The sequence below is a fragment of the Arachis ipaensis genome, chromosome B9 (assembly GCF_059453495.1).
Source record: "Arachis ipaensis isolate K30076 ecotype BB chromosome B9, ASM5945349v1, whole genome shotgun sequence".
NCBI lineage: Eukaryota > Viridiplantae > Streptophyta > Magnoliopsida > Fabales > Fabaceae > Arachis > Arachis ipaensis.
This window is the reverse complement of record NC_142444.1, coordinates 154,311,901-154,336,250: the sequence shown is the minus strand read 5'-3', so window position 1 is coordinate 154,336,250 and position 24,350 is coordinate 154,311,901. Positions and strand designations below refer to the sequence as shown.

General features: G+C 33.0%; 4 protein-coding genes and 1 pseudogene across 4 annotated transcripts; 1 reads left to right on the top strand and 4 right to left on the bottom strand.

The window, feature by feature from the left end:
• Positions 1-3,691: 3,691 nt before the first annotated feature.
• Positions 3,692-4,362, bottom strand: LOC107616239 (uncharacterized). Its single transcript, XM_016318223.3, has 2 exons — positions 3,868-4,362; positions 3,692-3,769 (listed from the first exon to the last, which is right to left on the bottom strand). Exons 1-2 carry the CDS (start codon positions 4,360-4,362, stop codon positions 3,692-3,694), a joined length of 573 nt encoding a protein of 190 aa, XP_016173709.1.
• A 7,492-nt stretch (positions 4,363-11,854) lies between these two features.
• LOC107616241 (putative methyltransferase At1g29790) lies at positions 11,855-13,405 on the top strand (annotated as a pseudogene).
• Positions 13,406-14,305: 900 nt separating this feature from the next.
• On the bottom strand, positions 14,306-16,755 carry LOC107616242 (heparanase-like protein 2). Its single transcript, XM_016318224.3, has 9 exons — positions 16,534-16,755; positions 16,384-16,420; positions 16,034-16,214; positions 15,775-15,929; positions 15,438-15,671; positions 15,158-15,347; positions 14,952-15,077; positions 14,763-14,862; positions 14,306-14,668 (listed from the first exon to the last, which is right to left on the bottom strand). The coding sequence occupies exons 1-9, from the start codon at positions 16,753-16,755 to the stop codon at positions 14,306-14,308; spliced, it is 1,608 nt and encodes a 535-aa protein (XP_016173710.1).
• LOC107616722 (uncharacterized) lies at positions 16,576-19,123 on the bottom strand. The gene is made up of 3 exons (XM_016318660.3): positions 18,389-19,123; positions 18,149-18,285; positions 16,576-16,676 (listed from the first exon to the last, which is right to left on the bottom strand). The coding sequence occupies exons 1-2, from the start codon at positions 19,040-19,042 to the stop codon at positions 18,190-18,192; spliced, it is 750 nt and encodes a 249-aa protein (XP_016174146.1). The 5' UTR covers positions 19,043-19,123; the 3' UTR covers positions 16,576-16,676; positions 18,149-18,189.
• Positions 19,124-19,421: 298 nt separating this feature from the next.
• Positions 19,422-23,971, bottom strand: LOC107618525 (beta-hexosaminidase 1). The gene is made up of 15 exons (XM_016320619.3): positions 23,446-23,971; positions 23,279-23,356; positions 23,142-23,177; positions 22,660-22,771; positions 22,484-22,554; positions 22,210-22,340; positions 21,861-21,877; positions 21,634-21,682; positions 21,430-21,530; positions 21,218-21,277; positions 20,908-20,941; positions 20,533-20,631; positions 20,276-20,335; positions 19,940-20,190; positions 19,422-19,836 (listed from the first exon to the last, which is right to left on the bottom strand). Exons 1-15 carry the CDS (start codon positions 23,812-23,814, stop codon positions 19,664-19,666), a joined length of 1,641 nt encoding a protein of 546 aa, XP_016176105.1. The 5' UTR covers positions 23,815-23,971; the 3' UTR covers positions 19,422-19,663.
• Between the last annotated feature and the right edge of the window lie 379 nt (positions 23,972-24,350).

Below are 24,350 nucleotides of genomic sequence, written 5' to 3'. Positions count from 1 at the left end.
TCAAGGTCCTCCAGCAGGGGAAGCCACCTGATATGCGCCCGAAAGTCAGATGCATCGGGGAAGAGGATACTCCCTATCAACTGCATGATGTTTCCTCTCGTGTACCACATCAGGCGCTCCTCTGTGGCGTCCTACTCCAACTCTTTAAAAACCGTGTTGTGGAACCAAGTGAGCTTCACAGTCCACTTTGTCTGTGACTGTCTGTCCTCTGGATCGGGAACAACACCCAGAATCTGCTCACATAACTTCTCAATAGTCGGTCCTTGATGGTGCTGCTCCCACCCACATATGCATCCACTCACAGGATCAACGTCAATCCTGAGTCCCAACTGATAGGCCACGTCATGCAGGGTGATAGTCATCTCCCCGCACGGTAAATTAAATGTATGGGACTCAGGCCTCCACCTCTCTATCAACGCCGAGGCAAGCGACCAATCGTGCTCGAACTCGACCATATAGGCCACGTACTCAAACTCAGCTCGTCTCAGATATGGCCTAATCTGCTCCGGCGGCCGTGTCATCAAATTCTGTCTGGTGCGCAAGATCCGAGGCGCCTACCAAACGGAAAAAAATTAATAAAAAAAGGTACCGTGAAGAAATATAATAGCAAGTTCACTTTTTATTTAATACAATAAAATAAAATAAAAAGTTAAAAAATCATACCACTCGATCAAGCCTCCCAGCAATGTGCTCAACGTGATCCAATCTATACATCTCATGTTCATAACCCAATAAATGCTGCTCCATCGAAACACAGTCTAGTAAAATAAAATCACACACTAGATTATTAAAAAATAAACTAAATGAAAATTAGCTTATATATTTAACTGACGTCGTCATGTAACTAATTAATTTATAACTAACTCCACTCTAAATTTTATTGCTCACGTTTCTTTCTTATCTAAATTAACCTAATTAATTATTCCACTAATTACCTTCTAATTTATAACACAAGCTAATAACTCTGACTAAATTAACTAATAATATACTTTCTTATATTCATTAACATGTTTATAGACAATAAACAGTAACTATACTAAAAAACGGTAACATAAAATAATCTACCTAACATAACAACACTTAAAAGTACAGCAAAGGATTCGATGGTCCCAGAACATTTGGACCATTAAATGGTCCCATAATAAAATATGTTTTTTAAATTTTTTAATAACTGATAAATAGTCCTTATCTAATTTTAATTACAAATTAACCCCATATATTTTATTTAATCATAAAAATTATTTTTTATTTTATAAATTATTATTTTATCATTAATCTATTATGTTTATTAGCAATAAAAAACAAAAACAATAACGAATTAAATCTTCCATTGATCGTAATAAACTTTTTGGCTATTCCAATCGATTAAAAGATTATATTTGATCCGTGACGTTCGTCATTGATTGGATTATCAAAACAATCAATTGAATTTCAGGTTTCCATAACTCAACTATAGGTTGTTATCACAAAACAATCGATTGAAAATTGCAAGGCAGCATGATTTTCACAAAAATCAATCGATTGGTCATATTACCCAATTGATTAAACGATGACTAAAATGTGAATTTTTAATAATTCAATCAATTGCTTATAATACCCAATCGATTAAATACTTCAAAACAACATGAGGTCTCAATTCAATCGATTGGTTGTGTTACGCTTGATATAGGTCGTTTCCTTCGTCGTATTATAATAAGGATATTTCGTACAAGTGCCACAAAAAGAGTTATACAAATCTGATATAGTATTGCAGTTACTATTGTTGCACCCGTACAGCTTTGGCGTTATCATTCCAGCAGCTGAAGGGAGGAGGCAGGAGATGGAAGGTGAAGTAGGGCCAAGAACGGTTGGACTAAGGAGAAGATCCTTAGATAGATTTGATTGCATGTAAATATGGTTCAGGTTTTCAACGCTAGAATACAGATTACCTAAGCAACCAACGGCAACTTCCTTGGTTAAAAGCTTGACGACGGTAGCAAGTGGCAACTGAAGCAAGGTAAAGAGAAAATCCACCACTTCTTTAGAAGCTTCTGCAAACAGCACTTTCTTTCCCTTTGTGTCTATCAGAAGCTTCATACTCAAACTAGTTTTAGTGGATGTGTTGGTCGTCATGCCTCAAAGACAGAGATGGAGTAAAAATGGGTGATTTTTTAAGGGATATATAGAGACGAAGGAAGCTGGAAATCCCATTTAATTGGTGCATGCATGCGCCTCGAGAGTCCACACCGCTTACCTTTCCAATACCACTAATAGTTATCTCAACTCTTCAAAATATCTTCAACAACTGTTTAATAATTTAACCGGTTTTGTTAACTACACAATCAATTTTGTGAACAATGTGAATAATAGGTTTTAGAATTAGTCTAATAAAGTAAAAAAGAAAAATTCTATTTTTAAATTATCTCTTAAACTCTAATATTAGGACAACCATTTGCATATCAAATGAATTGAATATTCAGTTATTGTTAATTGTGTATGAGTAAACTAAATAAAAAAAATAACTATCCAATTAAGAATCAACATAACCATCTACATACCTATAACATAACCATCTACATACCTATTGAATTGAACATCCAACATATATTAATAGTAACTACTTAATCAAACTAGCCACATAAATAATCCGTATACCTAATGTACTAGACATCTGACTTGTTATTGATAAATGACGATCCAGCATCACAAAGCCATTCATCCAAATTAGACTTCATTTACATGCATGTGACGGTTATACACTATGAAAATGTAACAACGTATGGCACCAGATATCGACGACACTACTGCACACGACGAGAATGCGATGGGGCCTGCATGGCCGGCTGCGGATGGGCAGAAGAAAAGAAGTTGCACGAAAATGCTGTAACACGATCTCACATTGCAACAGAGTGCAAATGGGAGCAACAGAATGCAAATGGGATGAAGAGAGGCTAGGCGACGTCGGCAAGAGGCTAGGCAGTGTTAGACCGGACAATAGAAAAGTGCAGCGGCACTGAAGTGATTCTACATACGAAAAATCACAAATAAAAAATAAGAGGTTAGCATATTACTAGGAGTAACAGTACCAGTACCAATTTTGATTCGGTTTAATTACAATTTTTTTAAATTTAAAATCTAAAATTAAAAATAATTAATTAATAATTTAATTTATAATTTTAATTTTAATTCTTTTTTTTATTTTATTATTTATATTATTTAATATTTTCATTGCTTTTCTATTTTTTCATATACTGTTCGTCTGTTCCATAATTTAATTCTACATATTTCTTCATTGTTTATTGACCAACAAAGTAAAAATGCAAATTCCTCTCTGTGTGTTTTATTCACTACTATCTGCTTGTCATCTTATTCACGTCCTTCTAATAATTAAACCTCTTACATTTTAATATTATATATGTTATTGTATATCGACCCTACCACAATAATAAGAACCTTTTCAGGATTGTAAATTCAAACAAGGAAATGTTAAATGCCACATAATAATAATAGTAATACCAATAGTCAACAGGAAATGCTACTTTTGAGTTATGACTACACATATTGAGTCAACTAGAGAGCAGAGCATCTCATCATAAGGATAGGATGCATCGTTCAAAATACATACATACATTAACAAAACACAAAATAGAGGCATTCTTAACATTTGATTTGAAACCGCGAGGCTCATAGATGAAACTACTTGAATATCTCTTTATGTGTCTATATTCTTGAGGAAGACGCTTGTCAACACCATCTTAGACTGCAATGAGGCCTTCAGTAGCCTTAAGCCCTGTACAACAGACGCACATCATATGCATTTCGGGACCTAAAATAACAACAAACTAATATTTATTATGAATCAAGAGAAATAATAACAAGATAAGATACCTCGTTCATTCCAAGCTGAACTACCTTCTCTTGCAAGGCACCAACCTCCTTCACATTGAACTTGTTCAGCAGAGTAATACTTGAAATGGTTGACATGGGTTGAATCACCAAATCGTCCATCACCATGTACGTCACAACCTCTTTCACAAACCCACTACTTCCATGTACCTTTCCCGTGGCAGCAGCTGATGATGGAAGAAGAAGACCAGAGATGGCGGTTGACGATGAAGGGAAAGCTGGATTCAGCAGAACATCTCTGGATAGGTTTGGTTGCATGAAACTGTCACCAAGACCCTCCACGCTCTTATAGAGATTGCCTATGCCACCCACCATAGATTTTTCTGTTAGAAGCTTCACCACTGCACCGAGTGGCAACTGCAGCAAGTTAAAAAGGAAGTCCACCACTTCCTTGGAGGCTTCGGCGAACAGAACTCTCTTGCACTTTGTGTCGATCAGAAGCTTCATGCTCACATTTGTGGATGCGGATGATGCCATGATCCCACAACAGCTTGCTCTGAGAGTTGGGGTATGCATTCATTTATAAATGATGTTGAATACTGAATAAAAGAGGAGGCTTGCAGTTATCCAATGGTCATTGTATTGATCAAGGAGAGGATCAGAGAATTGTCTTATCAAGAATCGGAGAGTACAAGATACTAGAGAATAGGGTAATCATTTCCTCTCATATAGTTTCTCTGTTTAGTTTCGGAATTTCATTTCCAACCAACTTAGTTTCTTTTTTATTTTTTGTATTTTAAATTAAACAAAGGGTTTGCAGTAGGGATGCACATGGGGCCGGGTGAAGTCTGGTTTGTAGTGATCCGAATCCGACCCTAAATAATGACCGGGTCTATTTATGAGATCCTTACCCGATCCTAAACCCGATGAAATCGTGTTACTTTCGGGCCACACTTAAGCCGGGTTTAAACCGGGTGAAGTCCGGGTCTTGATCAACTTTATCACGACATCACCAAAAATTAGATTCTACATCTTTTGAACCTCTAAATTTTGAAAAATAATTATTCCATAACAATGCAACATTCGCATAATAATAATTTAGAATCTAATAATAATAATTTAAAGTTTCATAATAATAATTATATCAATTACACATTAAACATTCAAAGTTCAAAAGACAATTAAAACAAAATTAACAACCAACACAAGATTAACATAATAATAATAATTTATAGTGTCATACCAACCTATAACAACAAAATATTAAGTAGCAAATAACTACACGGGTCCAACGGATCGGGGCTGGGTGACCCGAGTCTTGGCCCGAACCCAATTTAATAAATAACCGGAGCCATCTATTGAAACCTCGGATCTAACCGGCCATAACAAAACCGGACCAAATTAACCCCAAAGTCATCGGATTCGGTCTGGGTCTTCGGACCGGACCGAATCTTGTGCACCCCTAGTTTGCAGAAAGAAATAAAAAAAGAGGTTACGGATAACTAAACGAGAGAAAGAGGAAAAAATCATATAGTTGCAAAGAAAATACAAGAGTAAATGTGTATTTTGATCTCTTAATGATTTTTTCAAAAGATTACATGTTTTTAATTATTTAAAACTATTATATTTGTAAAGAAAATCAAAACTAATTTAGACAAAAGGTGATCAATTATAGGACAATTTACATAAATAAATTGTTTGTTCTTTAAATTTATGCAATTGTCTTGTTTCCAATATGAAGACGTAAATACATTGTTTCATATATTTATAAAAACTGTTATTGGTAGTTAGTTTAGTCACGACATTAATGTGAACTGTGGTAATTCCATATCTAATATATGAAACCGACCAGATTGTTAAAGTAATGAGAAAAATAGCAGTTAGATGCGCGCATAAAGTTTATAAGACGTGATTGTATCAAGAAAGAATATATGTATAACTCAAGTGGGAGATTGTTAGAAAATTATTTTAATTTCCTAATTTGTTTGTGGGCAATACATATATTAATTATAATCACAAATTATGCTATTTCAAATTAAATAACTTATATAATAGTGATCTCATTTATTGTTATAAATGCTAAATTAAATAAGTCATTATTACTTTTAATTTGAAATTAAATGAGAATAAAACTAGATATTATCTTTTGTTTTTTACATAATTATCTTTTGAATTTTAGATATATTATTTTTTGGACTTTATACTATTTTATTTGGGATTTAGGGTTTAATAGGTGCCATGCTCAAATATAGATAGTGCCTTCCGTGTTTCGGTCTCCAATATACTAAAGCCGCCTTTGTTGCTTTTTTCCCATTAAAAGAGTTGCAATTTAACCACCTAAAAATACAGAAGGCTTTTTACAAAATCCAAATCTTTTTAATAATTTCTGATTTCTATGAGCAAAGTACACTTTTGCATTATAATATATTTTTAGTGATTCAATATAGATGATTTGGATTAATAAAATAATTTATTTCAAGAAGAACAATAAAAGGTACTGTAAAAATTGCTTTGATCTACAGAGAAGGGAAAAGGATAGGTGGATCTTTGATGATGGAGGACTTGATTTTGGGATACAGCACGATCCCTATCAGACTTGACATTGGTGGTGGAACAGGGACATTTGCTGCCAGGATGAAAGAAAGGAATGTGACAATCATCACAATTCATAAGCACACTGGATTTGGACGGTCCATTCAGCCACTTCATTGCATCAAGGGGATTGATTCCATTCTTGCACACTGGAGGCTTCGGCGAACAGAACTTTCTTGCACTTTAGTGGATGCGGATGATGCCATGATCCCACAACAGCTTGCTCTGAGAGTTGGGTAGGCATTCATTTATAAGTGATGTTGAATAGAAGAGGAGGCTTGCAGTTATCCAAAGGTTATTGTATTGATTAGAGAATTGTCTTATCAAGAATCGAAGTACAAGATACTAGAGAATAGGATAATCATTTCCTGTCATATGGTTTCTCTGGTTTAGTTTCGGAATTTCATTTCCAACCAACTTAATTTTTTTTTATTTTCTGTTTTTTAAATTAACAAAGGATTTGCAGAAAGAAATTAAATAAAAAGGGAGAGAGGTTATGGATAACTAAAACGAGAGAAAGAGAAAAAAATCATATAGTTGCAAAGAAAATACAAGAGTAAAGTTTTGATTAAATAAATTAAGAAAGTTTGAGTTATATAGTAATTTTAGAAGAGTGTGAATATGTATGACCAAATAAAAAAAATTCAAATTAATTTTTATTTGAATGCATATACATATATGATTAGCTATAATGTATGGATATTAACGCAGATACAAGATATGACATGAGATACGTCGATGTACGAATTTTAAAATTTGATAAGACACGAAGATACGTATATATATAAAATATAAAGTATTTTTTAGATAAATTATAATGATATTTTATTATTTTATTGATATTAAAATATAAATTATTTTTTAAATTATTTTTAATATTTTATTTTATTTATATAAAGTATTTAAAATATTTTTTTAATTAATAATAATATATACTATTTATAAATTTATTTTAGGTCCAAACATGTTAGAGATATGGACAAGAACACTAGGTATTTCCATAACATAGCATCGACAATAAGGAGGAACAACAGAATTGATTCTTTAGTGATTAATGGAAGATTGGTTCGAAATCAGGCCAAAATAAAGAATGCGATTATGGGTTTTTATAAAGAGCTGTATAGGCAGGAGCAGGCCCCTTTAATTGGGATCCGTGATGGACTAGTCAAGCAGATTACTAGCGAAGAGGCAGCAGTTCTAGAGGAAATGTCGTCGTCGTCGGAGGTACGAGAGGCAGTTTGGGATTGTGAGTCCAGTAAAGCTCCAGGTATTGATGGCTATAACATGAACTTCATAAAGAAATGTTGGGATGAGCTTGGTCAGGAGTTTACTGCAGCTGTGTTGGGCTTTTTTCAGAGTGCTAAGCTACCAGTGGATGTTAATGTCACTTGGGTAGTACTAGCTCCAAAATTTGAGGGGGCCAAGGAGATCAAAGACTTAAGACCGATTAGTATGGTTGGCTGTGTCTATAAGGTGATATCCAAAGTGTTAGTAAGAAGAATGCGATCAGTGATGCCACATCTAGTGGGAGAGACTCAGTCTGCATTTGTAAAGGGTCGCAAAATACATGATGGTGCCCTCATTGCTTGTGAGACAGTCCAATGGCTTAAGCTGCGAAAGAAACAAGCGGCAATTGTTAAACTGGACTTTCAGAAAGCCTATGACAGAGTGAGATGGAGCTTTGTGAATATAGTACTGCAGAAGATGAGTTTTGGTCTTAGATGGAGGACCTAGGTGAAGGAATGTGTGACTACAGCATCTATGTCATTGTTAATCAATGGGTCACCAACCAAGCCGTTCAAGATGGAGAGGGGCCTCAGGCAAGGCGATCCACTCTCCCCTTTCCTGTTTGTTCTTGTTGTTGATGTTCTGCACAGGATGGTGGGGGAGGCGGTTAGAAATGATAGAATTTCTCTACTGCTGGTGGGAAGGGACAACATAGAATTGTCGCATCTCCAATTTGCAGACGACACAATTCTTTTTTGCCCACAGAAAACGGAGACTCTAGTGAATTATAAGAGGCTTCTGTGTTGTTTTGAGTTAATGTCTGGCCTGAGTATCAACTTTGAGAAGTCGAGTCTAATTTCAGTCAACTGTGAGAAGGAATGGGTGACGAATATGTGTGGTCTGTTGGGATGTGCTGAAGCGGTCTTATCTGTCAGGTACTTAGGAATTTCTCTTGGTGCTAATCCTCGGTTGGTGAAGACTTGGAAACCAATCCTAGACAAAGTGGAAGACAAGCTGAGCTTATGAAAAGCTAGATCTCTCAACAAAGCGGGTAAGTTGGTCCTCATAAAATCTGTTCTAAATAGTCTGCCAGTTTACTACTTAAGCCTGTACAAGATGCCAAAGGGGGTTGCAGAAAAGATCATTGGACTGCAAAGAAGGTTCTTGTGGAGTAAAGAAGATGGGAACAACGGGATTCCATTAGTGAAATGGGAGGTAGTTCAAGCGCCAAAAAAGCTAGGTGGCTTGGGGGTGGGAGATGCTCTAATTAGGAATGCCTCGCTTTTGTTCAAGTGGTGGTGGCGCTTTTCAAAGGAGGATTGCCCACTTTGAAAGAGGGTTGTTTGCTCTTGCAATCAGTTGGACCCAACTGTTATGTTATCAAGCCAACCTCTACCATCAAGAGGGGGCCGTGGAAAGATATCTGCCACCTTAATATTAAGGAGCAACAGTCAAGAGATATGCTGATCCGGGGTCTGTCTATGGAGGTTGGAAATGGCAGAAACATTCGTTTTTGGGAGGATATTTGGTTACAAGGTGGCTCTTTGAGAGATTGTTTTCCGAGACTCTTCTCTGTTTCAAATCAACAAGGATCCGTAATAGGGGACTGTGGGTTTTAGGATGGGTTAGAGTGGGTATGGGACTTCCAATGGAGGAGAGAACTCCTCCAATGGGAGTTAGAGCTGCTCAACCAACTTCAGAACTGGTTACGGGTTGTGAGGTTATCGGTTGATAGAGAGGATTCAATTGTATGAAAATTTGATAAAAATTGTGTTTTTTCTACTAGTTCTTTTGTGCAGGTGCTACAGCAGGAGACTCTCTCAGCTGACATTATGAGTTACAACTTCACAAGCTCCATTTGGAGAAGCTTGGTTCCTCCAAGAGTTGAGCTATTTGCTTGGTTTGTGCTAGTAGGCAGGGTCAACACGAAGGAGAGGCTGAGTAGACTTGGCATTATTAATCATCATGACAATATATGTGTGTTGTGTAAAAAGGACATAGAATTTGTACATCATTTATTTTTTGCTTGTGAGTTTACGTGGCAGGTGTGGTGTGCATGGTTGACGTTCACTGATCGAGCTTGGACCATCCCAGGAATCGTTAAAGAGTTCTTTGAGAGTTGGACTGGAGTAACAGGTGGGAAGTCTGAGCAAAAGAAATGGCTGATAGGATTTTGCGCAATTATTTGGAACATCTGGTTGGAGCGGAATAGTAGAGTTTTCCATAGAGTAGAGACAAGTGCTGAAGGAGTTAAGATTCTGTCCTTCTTGAGCTATAAGGAATGGTGTGGAGTGGATCCGTTTGGTTGTTGATGGCAATGCCGGAGATGACAACGGATTACAACTTTTCTTTATGTTTATGGTTTATTTTGGTTGTTCTTAGTTTCCTTTGCTCCACTTTACTGTGTTGAGCTACTTATGTTCAAAATTTTTTTTTTATTTTTGATTAAGACACTATTATACATAAAAACGTATGTCAGACGAATGTCATATTCAAAATGTATTCGACACCTAAACACATCAACTCAACGAAATATTCGTAAAATTGATTAGTGATTTGATTGCATTTTTAAATTAGAGAAAAATTGTGAATGCAAGTTGCATGTGTGTTTACATGTATATTGCAAGTAATTAACATTTTGTGTATTTACATGTATGCTGATAGATAATTTTGCCAATTTATTTTTATTAATTAGCTATATAAAGGTCAAGGGTTTAATGCTTCAAGGTGTGCATCACTTCATAATGTAAGACAAATAGACAAGTTGTGTCTTAAAAATATAAGTTAAAATTATAAATTAAAATATTTTTATTAAAAATATAAAAGGTCTAAATTTCTAATATTATTTGTTTTATATTTATTAAGAGAAAATATTTAAAAAATTTTACTACCAGTAATTTTATCATATCCCGATGTATATTAGCTAAATTTTCGTTTTTTTGTTAGATTTTACTCTTGTACAAAGATATTAATTGATTTACAATTATACTACATATATATCAAAATCAGTCACAAAATAAGTCACAATTATAAAATATATGTTGAAATATAAATATATATTAAAAATAATTAAATTATACATGTATTTATACACAAATATATTAATAATTAATTTTAATAGTATATTTTAATGTATTAATAATATTTTATTAATTTATTTATACAATTAAAAATTTAATTATAAAATAATTAAAATTAATTTTTTATCATTATTTTTAGCTACCATCTTACCAGAGTGATACTATTACTAAAAATTTATATGAGAAATAAACAAAAAGATTAAAAAATAAAAAGGAATGGACAAAAAAATAACTCATAATATTTCATAGAGTTGAAACCTACCTGAAGCTGCATATAATTAAATATAGAGAGATAATAGCTAAAAGACAAACGCGTACTATAACAAGAAACTTAAGTCTTAACATAACATAAATATTTCTTAACAACTAAACCAAATAAAGCTAATAAAGTAGAAACTAAAATTACTACAAATATAAATGCTTAGGATCCAATTTTTTTTTTTTTTTTTTGAAATAAAGAGCTAAATACATTAAAGTAGAATAAATTATAACAACAAAATTTATAAGTTATAATTTATAATTATTTTTAATATTATCATTAATAATCATAAAAATCAATACCTTATCATTTTTAGTAATTTTTAACCGATCTATTAATAACATTCTTTACACCTAATTACTTGTTCCTAAAAATCTTAATATTTTTTCAAGCCAAATATTTTAAATAACAGTAAAAAAAGCTAATCAACCATCTATTCTGCTCTTTTTTTTTTCTCTAAGTGCATAAATCCAATTATTAAAAGGCTACTTAAGATTACTTAAAATTGTCTACCGTCTATCTGACGTATACAACTAAATACATTACACGTGCCCAATAAATTTACAACTAATAAACAAATGAAATATATGTTCTATCTCTTTTTTACATAATATACAAATAATATCATTTTGACCAATTATACTTGGATGATATAATCTTTTTTAAGTGTTGACCCATCCAATTAAAGCAAACCAAGCTAAGAATCCAAAATTGTATTCATGAATCTAAGAAAATCTTTGTTAAAATATAATTAAATCAATTCTCATTAATGCATAATAATTTATTCGCTAAGGACACATCATTAAATGAAATTTCGAGTGAGAAAATATCGTAAAAAACCAATATATATTTGTGAAGCATCATTAGTTCCATGTTGATAATTTTATTTTTGTCTTTGCAATTCTTCCCCATCGTTTCTAAGCCCTTTGAGGGAAGAAAGAAATGGGAATTGAAGCTTCAAGGTTATGATCATCAACATGGACATAGTCATAGTCACACCCTAAAACACAAGTTGAATCCCCTTGTGCTAGTAATAGTCACAAAAACCTTGTCAACATATACATTGTTACTGGCCCATTTAGCTCTTTGTATCATCATCCTCCTCATCATAATAATAACTTTAACTCAATCTTGCAAAAACTCAACACCACAAAATCTCAACTTGCTGCTAGCTATTCACTTTTGTCTGAACTTCACCGTAGGCTCAACTCAACTAACCTTTTTGTCCAACAAGACAAGAAATATTCTAGAAACAACAATGGCGAAAGGTCTTCGAATGAAGAGCTTAATCTTGCACTTGCCTCTTACAAGCTCCCTTTCGGATACTCGCAATGGATAGGATAGGATCAGATGAGATTCATTCTCCAATTGGCGCGGTGTGTTTGAGGTTCCAAGATGAGTTGAACCAATACATGTCATATGACATAGGAGGTGAATGCCTTGCAGATGAGGTGTTTGCACAAATGCTTGTGTCAAAAGGGTGTGAGCCACTCCCTAAAAGAAGGTGCCATCCCAAGTCACCAAAAGATTTTGTTGAGCCAAATCAAGATTTGCAAGATAGCCTTTGAGAAATTCCACCAGATAGCAACATTGTTTGGGATCCTTACACTTGTAAGAGTCACAAGTGCCTCATTGAGAGGAAGAACAATAAAGGGTACTGTAAAGATTGCTTTGATCTACAAGGAAGGGAAAAGGGTAGGTGGATCTTTGATGATGGTGGACTTGATTTTGGGATAGACCAAGTTCTTGGGACGAAAAGATCCGACAGCACGATCCATATCGGACTTGACATTGATGGTGGAACAGGGACATTTGCCGCAAGGATGAAAGAAAGGAATGTGACAATCATCACAAGCACACTGGATTTGGACAGTTCATTCAGCCACTTCATTGCATCAAGGGGATTGACTCCAATTCATCTCAGCATATCTCAGAGGCTTCAATTCTTTGAGAACACACTTGATATTGTTCATTCCATGGAATTCATAGGGAATTAGTTGCCAGAGACTATGCTTGAGTTTTTTCTATATGATGTGTATAGGGTGTTGAGGCCAGGGGAAACTTTCTGGCTTGAACATTTCTTCTGCTTTGGATCACATGTTAATGGAACTTATTTGTCAATGTTTGATAGAGTTGGGTTCAACAGATTTAGATGGCATGCTGCAAAGAAGCTTCATCATGATGGGATTCAGAAGAATGAATGGTACATTTCAGCATTATTGGTAAAACCAGTGATTTGAGGTATGCATGAGAATATAATGCTCAAGATAAATTAGTGAACCAAGATTTGTGTGACAATTATCTTGTGAATTAGTGAAAGTTTATGTTAATATCTTTCTTGTAGGCCAAAGACTCTTAATTTCTTCTCTTAATATGCACAGTACATTCTTTTTGGTAAACACAAGAAGTTTATGATTTTTCATTTTTGGCAATAGTCAAATTACTATAACTATAGTAAATATATAACTATTATATTAAAAATTTAAATTTTATATTATCTATAAAAAAATTAATTAGAAATCTTGTTGTGTAGTTAAACCTATTTTTTAATTATATTTAATACTATTGTACACAGTTTGAAACACAGATCTTTAGGTCCAACAAGTGGATAGCTCAATTATATATATGGAACTAGTACCTTTTTTTTTAAAAGAGTAATTTTATGCTAATTCAATGAGGAAATCAGCAAATTGCTATAGTATAAACATTCAATTATTATTCCGTGGCTTGTAAACAAAGTAAACCTTTATTAAAATTTACATCCAAACATGAAATTCTCGTGTATTAGCTGATTGAGATTTTCTTTATTCAATTTTTTTCTCTTTATTCTCTCTTTTTTTTTTTTTTTTGCAGAGGAAAAAATATTTATTACAATGAAAAAGTTAAAAAGTTAAAAACTTAAAATAGTTAAGGAAGATAATTCTATTACTGATAACTTAGTTAACTTAGCTGAGGAAGTTAATTCTGTTACTAATATACCAGATTTTTATTATAAAACAATATTAAAAAGTTATCATGAATATTTCAAGTTTTATTCAATTGTGAATTTAAATCGTTATATATGAATATATAGTGTCAGTTAATCAGTTAGTTTTTAATCCTGTAAATAATATGCGTATCTTTGAAGTCATCAATAATAAAAAAGATAAGTATATAACTAATTGAAAATAAAAGAAATTAAAAAGAAAATTTAATCATAAACTATTCCCAGCAAAGTACATATATATATATATATATATATGCATATGCTCTATAAGTCTTAATAACTCTATTTAAGTTCTATAAGAAAAATAAAAAAGAAACAATAGAGAACCCTAGTAATCTATTTTGTAGGAGGTGCACATGCAGGTGCATTGAAATTATTGATTTGCACAAAGACTATTGAATGAGGTGCAACTTTGATCGGAGAAGAAGAAGAAGCATCAACAATCTTTGGTTTAAGCTCTGGAATTTCCTTCGACTTGGTAAGTTCTAATGGAGTTCCATTCAAAAGCACAACATCACTTTGAATGTTTCCATCTTTAGGTGTCAAGTGGTACTCTTCCCTTTTCAATGAATCCATCAAATTCACTGTGTTTATTCCTTCTGATGCCAACTCCTCCGGATAAAGATTCATGTCATTCACAAGGGACACATCGAAAGATGTTGAATTCTCCATGTTTATTAGTAGCAATGTGATTCCGCTCTGAGACAATAATTAGTTCGACAATATGTTATAATTTTTAAAAAATTATTTTAAAATAAAAAAATAAAATGTATAAATGAAATTATTAACTTACCCCTTGTTTAGAACAATGAGCATATGTACGTAGATATGGTGAACTATCATGAGAAATAGAAAGTACATTGGTTCCCATAAGCCGATGCCACAAAAGTGCTCTGTTTAAAGAAAATAAAATTGTTATTCATTCAAAAATGACATCTAATTTAACTACTTATATAAATATGAATGAATATATATGACATACCCATAATAATCTGGATTAGGAATGAATGATGTTGTATTTAGCAAAGCATAGTTTCCTCCAATCAAAGCTTGTCTACAATAAACTTTGTGGTTGAAGGTTGATGTCATACCCAATTGGTCCAAATACCTATAGTTATTATTAATTAAAAAAATTATTAAAAAAGAGAGAGCTGAAATTCAATTTAAAATAAAAAAAATAAAACTTACCAAAAGCCATTAACAAAAGTATGTGATACATCTTTGCCTCCACTATTATAAGCTCCACCAGATTCTCCAACCCATGCTCCAGCCCATGGTGTGAATTCCTTCACAGCCGTTGAAACATCCTTGAAAGTTTGTGCAATTTTGCTCAAGAAATATGGGTCTTGAACCTTGCTAATAAGATCCCTATCAACACCTATATAATATAATTTTATAATACAATTGTATTCTTAGAATTAAACAAATTAATCAAGCAACAAAAAACATTCTGAATTATTAAACGTACCAGCACCAAGGTTATAAATGTGATGTGTAACTCCATCAATGACACCAGGTCCAACATGTTGCAAGAAGCTATCAAACCATTCTTTACCATAAAATCCAGCTGGACCCATCACCTTTGGTCTTGTTGTGGCATTTGGGTATAATGAGTTAATTATGTGCCTTAGTTTTGTGATATCTTTTGCATATTGAACACTATCTATTCTTGCTGATACTCCTTCAGAGCATAGCTCGTTTCCTATATGATTAATTAGCACAAGATGTTAAATTTATAAAAAATCATGGGTAAAAATTAAATTAGTAAATTATAAAAATTAAAGGGTTTCAATTTAATTTGATACCTAATTCATATGAGTCTATATTGTATCCTTTTGAGACAGTGTACTTCATGAGGCTTATGGCATTGTTTGGATTCCAATCTCCCTTCCAGTTTAATTGGTCTTCCTTGGAATTTTTCTTGCCAACGAGTGCGTTTAAGCCAAATGTAAATTTGACACTGCAAATTATAAGTGAATAAGATAAGATAAGATTGATTGTTTGTGAAGTAATTATAATAATATTGAGAAATTAAAATAATATATATATTAATTAATTAATTACCCGGTTTTGTTCAAAAAGTGATTCACTTCATCCCATCTCTTCTTGGGAAGGCATCCAACACTGAATCCAAACAAGCCGTTCTCTTTCTTTCTCATAGTTGGACAGTGCTTTTGCTTTCCAAATTGGTAAATAATTTGATCTTGTAGTGAACCTCCTAATCTAATCCTCAGAGGATTGAATGCTGCAACAATTTTAAAAGCAATTAAATGGTTGGATTAATTAGAATAATACTACACATTCAAATATTTTTGTTAACTAAATTTAATTAAGTTAGTCTAACATAATAAAAATCAGTTATAATTAATATATATTAATTAAAATGGTTTGAATTTAGAGAAAATATGACTTGCCTTTGATTGCATTTGAGAGTATCGTGTTATTCAAGTCCTGTAAAAAGGTTGCAAAAACAATAATTAATTATCATTATGATATTTAAAAATGCATACAATATTCTGAATGGTAATGTACAACAATAGTATCGAACAAAATAAATAAAATACCAAGTTGAGAATTCCAGCTTTTCCCCATGGACATTGGTTATAGTCACATTTATTAGATGGCCACCAATCCAATGTTGCACATATGAAATTCTCATCAGTTGTAGCAATGTTTGTGACCCCTTTCACTTTAAGCTTCACATCTTCTGATGAAGAAAAAGAAGGACAAAATAATACTAAGAGACCTAAAAAGAGAGCTACTTTCACACACTGATTCACACCCATTGTGGAACAAAAATAGAAGAGAAGATACTATGAATAATTTCTATTGATGTTTATTATATGATTTATATCATCGGTATCTACTATTTATAGTGTTAGTAGTGTGGTTAGCTATAACTACCTTTAAGTGAATAAATATTTTTAAATCTAAAAGATATGTTTATCTTAAATAATTTAAAATTTAAAATTATATAAGCGTTTGTTTAGATGTCATTAAATAGATAAAAAAAGATATTTTTTTAATGAAAAAAAAAATTTAATATTTTTGACAAATTTTAATAGTAAAAGTACTAAAAAAATAAAAAAATATATTTTTTGAAAAACTAAAATTTATATTTTTTTTAAAAGATCTTTTTTGCTTAGAAAAAAGATATTTTTTACATAATAAATAAATAAATAAATATTTTTATCTTATTTTACCCAAACATAATTGATAGATAAAAAGATCTTTTTGTAAAAGATATTTTTAAAAAATATCATTTAAAAAAATATCTTTTCGAAAATGGTATCCAAATAAGCCTTAATTCGATTTTTGTGAAAATTAAATTTAATTTTTTTGTATGAATTTTTTTTATTATTTTAAATACTCGCTTCTTAAATTTAATTTGCGCAATTGCTCTAATCTCTAGTTTATTTATTTTTGTATGAGGTGCTATTTTATATTTTTTTATTATAATATTTGGCTCAAATTTAACTTTTCTTTAACAATATTTTTATTTCATTTCCTCAGATTTTTTTTTAAAAGTTTAAAAACCTGGGCAAAACGCCAAAAAAAAAAAAAACAGAAAAATCACTCTAGGAATAATTTTTTTAATATAAAAATATGTTTTAATTAATTTATTTATTTACTGTTTATATCCTTGATCAATGATCAAGAATTATATAGTAACCTAATATGTGTTTTAAGCATTTAATATAGGATGGGAGATTAGAACACTCTTACGGTTAAATTAGTCTAAATATTTTAAATGTCTTTTAAATTAATGATATCTTAATGTGTGTGCTTTTATAATAGCTAACTAGGTTATATTATATGTACATCAAAATCAGCTACCAAAGTCAGCTATTAGTATAAAATATATATTAGAATATAAATACACATTAAAAAAAAATTAAACCACACATGTATTTATACATAAATACATTAATGACTGATTTTAGTGGCTGATTTTAGTGTACAAATAGCATTTTTTTAGATAACTTATATATTTGCAGAAGTTTGAATTGGATTCATCTCATCATATTATGAACAAATGGCATGATCAGTCAATTAGTAAGATTTATTACTTTGGCCCAATACACATATCATGATATATTGATATTTATGGTATACAATTAAAATACAAAGCTTGTTAAAAAAAATAACAAGCTCTGGTTATTCATAAAAACTACTTACATCAAGATTAAGAGTGCGCATATCCTAAATCAAGACATTAATCATAGTAGATGAAAGCTGGTGTTTTCAGAATTCTTGAGAAAAACATTGGTTAAAACCATTTCTGACTGTAGCGAAGTCCTCAGTAGCTTCACACCCTATAAAACAAAACATAAAATTCAACTGAAGATATCAATCAAAATTTTCCAAAAAATAAACAAATAAATAAATAACTATATAAAAGCTTCCTCTTGTTATTACCTCTGGCATCCCCAATTCAACAACCTTCTCCTTCAAGACACCAACATCCTTAACACTGAACTCATTAAGCATGGTGATGCAAGATATGGTTGACATTGGCTCAATCACCAAATCATCCGTCACCGTATATGTCACAACCTCTTTCACAAATCCATTGCTGTTAAAAGAAGAATCTTTGACTTGATCGTTCTTGCTTATGTATTTGACTTCTCTGGCCATATAACCAAACCCACACGCGCTGCATTTAGAGTTATACAAATCTGTAACCGTATAATTGCTGCAACTTCCGCATCTGTACAGCTTCAACGGGATAGACTCCGATTGACCTTCACCGCCGCCGCCATTTGGAGGGAGAAGAGCAGAGATGAGAGGTGAAGAGAGAGGAATCTTAGGGTTCAAGAGAAAATGTTTAGGTTGATTTGGTTGTAAGTAATAACTGTCGTTTAGGGTTTCGACGCTCTGATATAGATTCCCTATGCAACCAACCGCTCCTTTGGTGGTTAAGAGCTTCACTACGGTGGCCAGTGGCAGCTGAAGTAAGTGGAAGAGGAAGTCCACCACTTCTTTGGATGCTTCCGCGAAGAGAACTTTCTCGCGCTTTGTGTCAACGAGGAGCTTCATGTTCAGTTTTGTAGTGGACGCCATTATCATCATTCATGAACCAACAAGGTGCATCATAATGTATTTATTTTGGGGGAATAAATGCTTTTCTAACTGGGTAAGTTTTCTAATAATTAACTTTTATTTTGTAAATAAAGTTGAATTCCTTTTTGATACATATGATTCATTTCTTAACACATGAAGTTCTCTTTTCTCTTTTTTGCTTTTTTTTTATCCTACCCTATGACTAAAACTTGAAAGATAAGCGCAAGAAAAGGACCTTCAAAAACGTATTGGTTATATAAGAATACAACTATATACTTATAATATATTAGAAGAATAAAACAGATAGAGTTGTGAGCTGTATCTGATTAAAAGAACAAAAATAAGATTAACATTGAAAAGTAGCAACTGAAAATTTGAAATAATAATATCAACAGAAAGATTCAATAGTTTCAATAATAATGCAATGTTTTACAAGTATCATGTTGAATAATCGTTGGTTATGTATCATATTTTTACAACTAAACTTGAGCTTTGATTCCAAAGATAAATAACCGGCTATTATTTATTCATTCAACAATAACTTACAACATGGATTTTAACTCAATTATAAGGTTACAATTCTAGCTCATTAACTGTTCAATAGCAATAGCAATAGCTATTAGAATAAGATCATTGATCAAAGCATGAGCCAGGACCAGTAGGTGCAGTCCTACCATAGAAGTTCGTCACAGGAGCAGCTGCAACCCCTCTTCTATTCAACAAGCATCTGAAGTATTGCAACCGCGGCAGCGTCGTAATGTTTATGTTTCTAGTAGTATGATCTCTCGGACTCCACAGGCGTTCTGCGCGAAAACACGGACCGGTTAATGAGCTAGCTAGAATGGTAACTTTGGTAACCATCTAGACAAAGTAAATGCATTTCAATGGAGAAACTGAATGGCTAACCTGCTGCAGCAGCAGCTCGAGGCCATATTGTTTGCTGAACATCTGATGTATCCACCGTCTCGCCCCACATGCAAACTTCTCCTCCAAGTACAAGCTTTTGTTCCGAAACTTTTCGTATTCCTTCGAGTGGCTCGGCAGTATAGACATCTTCCCATGGTACATCTAGATGGTCCAAATACCAGACACCTTGGTTGCTGAAAATGCACCTGAAACCTTTTGCAACTGCCTTTGGACAAACTCCAGGGCCCAACCTACAGTCATCAAGTGAAGTTCGGTATTCTTAGACTCCAACAGCTGAGTTTCATGCGAAATAAAACAAGATAGATGAAAATTCACCAGTTATGAACTACAGTCTGCGGATGGAGCTTAGCTGGAAATGAGTTGAAGGTTTCTTCCCTGAGAAGTCAGAGGAAAGAAAATGTCAAGTTGAAATATGTGCCTACGCTTTAAGAAGATGATGTTATAAACATATAAATATGTGTAAATTAGAAACACTCGTTAAATATATAAATATTTTCGATACAAAGAATGAGTTTACAGAACTATGAGAAGCATCCATGATATGAAAAAAATAAGAGTGATATGGATCTTACCAGTTTACAGGACTCCATCTTTTTGAAAGAGCTATCTCTTGGGCCTTCAGTACAAAATATTCATATGCCGCTTTGGGAGTCAAGCGGTTCTGAGAAAGCCTGAATTGGAGATTTAGTCAAAATAAAGAAAGGATTTTCAAATCATGACATTGTGCTTAATACATTGACAATCAATCAGATTCATGAATCAAGATAGTTAGTTCACCAGATTGCAATGTATGACATCAAACACAGCAACACAAGCACTTGGTAATTATTATATCTCATCATCACATTTGGCATTTTGTTTGAGTTTCACTAATTTGTTGGATTTTAATGGATTTACTACATTAGGCATAAAATTAATGTATGAATATGACAGGTTAAGGTTGTTACCAGTGAGTCACTTGAGAAGTATTGCTCCAGCAATCTGCCAAAATAAATCGGATTTTTGTCAATTAGCACTTTAACAAAATAGCTTAAGATAACCCTAAATCTATTAAAGTCTATCATTTACTGTAATCGCTAATACTTAGAAATGTCTTGAAGTCGCACACACGGTCACTGTTAAACATGTTATCATAATAGAAATCAACTTTACATTCTGCTGTTGTTGAAAATGGTTCCTGGGCCCTTGCTTATTAGCTTAAGATATTACTATATTAGGTCAAGTAGTTCTTGCAAGAAGAAAGTCATTCATGCTGACCTGTATTAACTTCATCACCACCCAAATGAAATAGCTCAAATGGAAATATTTTTCTCATATCTGTAAAATTCAGAACAAGAGAAAGACATAACATTAATTCACGAGATCAATGTAAATGGTCAGGAAGAAGGATAAAGTAGAAGAAGCATTTAGTCAAAATATGCATATGACTATATGAGTAATTTATTCACGACATATATAGGAAAACTAACCTGACAAAATTCCAGAAAGGACATCAAATGTAAAATTCTTTGAAACGTCTAGTGGCTCCTTACATGAGGGTGATGGCCAAAGACTAGGATATCCGACACCCCTAAAAAAAGATAAAAAGAATAATAAAAAAAATCAAACATTTCTGATACACAATACCATCAAGCTATCAGATTTAAAAAAAAAAATTATGACACTAGCATTACCATGATGCTGCATGACCAGGGACATCCACTTCTGCCATCACATTTATACCTGTGATATTCCATGAAAGTGCTTATGAAACATATTCAGATCGATAGAAAGACGAAACTTGGAAGGAACATAGGAAAAACAAAACCAAAAAGAGAATTCCAAAATCAAGATCCAGATAGATAAAATGCAGCAAAAAATATGAAATGGAAACTTCAAAAGGAATTTGAAGCTGCCTCACCTCTCATTTTTGAAAAGCTTCATGGCAAGACACATGCAACATGAAAAAGAGCATAATATTAGTCAATTGTAGAGAAAGAAAGATGACTCAAAGAAGGCAGTTAAATATTTTGGACCCCCTTTCCTTTGACTGGTTTCTAGCAATTTCACTGTCTAAATTTCCAGTTCAAAATTTATTCAGATTGCAGAACTAGATGGTTGCAACATCATGTATATTGCTAGTTTGAACATGTTTTTTCCCAGTCGTACATCCCCTTGTCATGTACGATTATGAAAAAGACAAAATATATATATAGGAGAAGCCTTTAAATCTAACTTATTGGTACGACACTGAAGAAGGTAAGTCTTACTTGACAATTTCATATGCATCCTCCACAGTGTAACGTTCCCATTTTGTGTAAGAACCTTTCCACAGATTTGGAAATGAAGGCACCTCTAGAGGAAATGACTGCTCGTCTATGATATGCCAATGCAGAACATTCTAGCAAGCATGAGTTTTTCATATCAACAGGGCATGAAACAAATAACAATGTGTGCTAGTTAGCAGATGCCTGTATTTTCAAAGTTTCACAATCATCTTTGAGGGAAGAAATGAAAAAAAAAAAAATGTAACATCTATCTTACAAGCTTAGCATATGACATAGATTCAATTATCTGCTTAATCACATCAATTGGTAAATAGTGCCTTGATGTATCTGCAAAATTAACAAAAACCCAAGAAATGTATCAATAACCTCATATTATAGCATATAGACACAAACAGAATACAGAATTCCCTAAGTTACACAATCTTGGCTCACCCAACATAAGCCCGCGGTATGCAAATCTAGGTTTATCCCGGATGGACCAAGGCGCCTTGTTTATTTGTACAGTTTTAGATGTGTAGTCAAACGAACACAACTGACTGAATGTCTGGTGCACCATGAAAGAGGCAAAAAAATTAATGAAACAGGTGACACATAACTCAACAAGAGTTGCAAATTTGTCAATCATCTATAATGTTGGGTGCATACTCAAGGTGTATTATCCATACACAATATGCATAAATGCTAGAATTTCACAAATAAATTCAATCAAATTGCAGAGATATGCAGAGCAGGTAACGAATTCCATGAATAGTATCGAGAAAATGCAAGCCTATAGTATGAAGTATGTATTTACATAGGTGTTAAAAAACATTAATTTACATATACAACTCCTATAATCAGACAAGAAACCATCTCATCAAAGCATCAGTATAGAGAACCATGACTGAGTTGCAAGTTGTATAATCTATTCATACCTCTAATCCACGCAATGCACCAAAAACAGTGTTTGCCTACAATAAATCAAAACAGCAAAAAATATATATATATATTAGATTACACAACTAAAATTCAACTCAAACAACAAATAAAAGTTAAAACCCAAAAAACACACCTCAATTGTGACTACTCCGGAATGCAACTCGGCATTTGAAACGAACAAACTATAGCTTTCATCCACTCCAAGTTGAAGCTGCAACACAGGCCAAGATATCAAAGTTCCCACTCTGAAAAATCAAAACTTTATCCAAACCCACAAAATAAAAAGGCACATTCACAGACCTGGTCGCTGTGGGATTGAACATTGATCTGCAATTTGGAAACATCATAGGTAGTCCTGAGAGTTCTGAGAAAACCATAGCGATCAGAGTGCTTGAAGACGATCCCTCTGTACCTATCAAACGCCGCCCTGAGAATGGCGGAGGAGGCGGCATTTCCGGCGAGAGAGAGGGCAGGGTCGACGGAGAGAGTGTCATTGCCGAAGGTGAATGCGGCAGGGAGTGGCCAAATGAAAGGTAGCGAAGCCGAAGAGCGCGGTGTTGGGTTGAGTGTTCCAGCAGCAACAGCTTCAGAGACGCAAAGTGTAAAAGCAGTGAAGAAGAGTGCGCATGCAAATGCCGTGTGCCACGTGAGTAGGGGCCACAGCTTCATGGCTCTGAAGAAGAAGAAGAAGAAGAAGAAGAAGAATGTGAATGGGGTTTTGAGTTGCTGGAACCAACTACATTAATGGTAATGGCATGTGATTAGTGGAGTTGTTGAACTTAGAAAGTGAAGAGGAATCTGAATCTGAACCTGAAAATACATGAAACAAGAAACATTAACACTGATTAGTCATAATCTCATAACTCATCACTCATTAATTGTTTCTTTTTTTTTTTTTCATTTTAAGCAGTCACGTGATCCCATATTTTAATTGTATCAATTTAGTATATGAAATTAGTAAATTTATAAGGACTTTAAAATAATTTACTAATTTTTTGTTTATAATATCTTTAATCAAGGTGAGGACAATTCTGAGAATGATTTTTTTAGAAATGGAGTGAGTGTATAATATACTGTAATTGTAAAGTGGTGTATTTTTTTTCTATTATAGATGTTATTTTTTATTTTAATTATAAAATTTGAGTCTCAAACTTTATGATAATTGAGTTGTAAATTTTGTAGATATATAAATTGAAGACTCTAAT